This window comes from Fukomys damarensis, unplaced genomic scaffold, assembly GCF_012274545.1.
Source record: "Fukomys damarensis isolate Sample0158 unplaced genomic scaffold, DMR_v1.0_HiC HiC_scaffold_12, whole genome shotgun sequence".
Taxonomy (NCBI): Eukaryota; Metazoa; Chordata; class Mammalia; order Rodentia; family Bathyergidae; genus Fukomys; species Fukomys damarensis.
The window spans coordinates 4,463,330-4,463,881 of NW_022900924.1; the positions used below are offsets into that span (position 1 = coordinate 4,463,330).

The window sequence follows — 552 nt, forward strand, 5'->3', positions numbered from 1 at the left end:
CTGATCATTTCTAGTAAGCATCAAACCTTCCCCTGAGGATATTCTTTAAAATTAGTAGTTTAACCTTTCTGGGGTCACAGTCTCCTTTGGAAATCCTGTGAAAACTATGGAGCTTATCTCTAGAAAAAGGCACAAGCTGGAAAACCTTCAAAACTATGGCCCGGGGATGTCCAGGAGGTCGAAGTTTTAAGAATCCCCCCGTGTAAATGGAAGCCGTGTACTAAAACGCGTGCTTAACAAAATGCCCCATATGCGTTTAACGAGCATGAAGGAGACTGCTCCTTGCACCAAAGCGCTCTGGCATGAACCAGAGGGCAGCTGGCCCAGGCGACCACGGCACTGGTGCAGAAAAGAGGTGACGGCTGACACGGCGGCCGGGGCACGGAGCGTCCTCAGCTTTTAACGCTATTCAGCTGGGCTCCTGTACTTCGAAGGTCATCCCGGCCGCCCCCTGCTCATTTTCTTGGGTTCCAGGGAGCGAACCCACCGCGGCCTGCCGAGGGGCGGGGCGCACCAGGCAGACACAGCAGCCCAGGGAGCCGGCGGGCTGCG

At 55.1% G+C, this 552-nt stretch overlaps 1 protein-coding gene across 1 annotated transcript in view; it reads left to right on the forward strand.

Annotated features, from left to right (window-relative positions):
* The first annotated feature begins 265 nt into the window (after positions 1-265).
* The window catches only part of LOC109117402 (oxysterol-binding protein 2-like), a 66,336-nt gene continuing 66,049 nt past the window's right edge, over positions 266-552 (forward strand). Inside the window, exon 1 of the mRNA XM_019204456.1 lies at positions 266-355. Within this exon, the coding sequence (XP_019060001.1) occupies positions 266-355 (90 nt within the window). The remainder of the gene's footprint in view (positions 356-552) is intronic.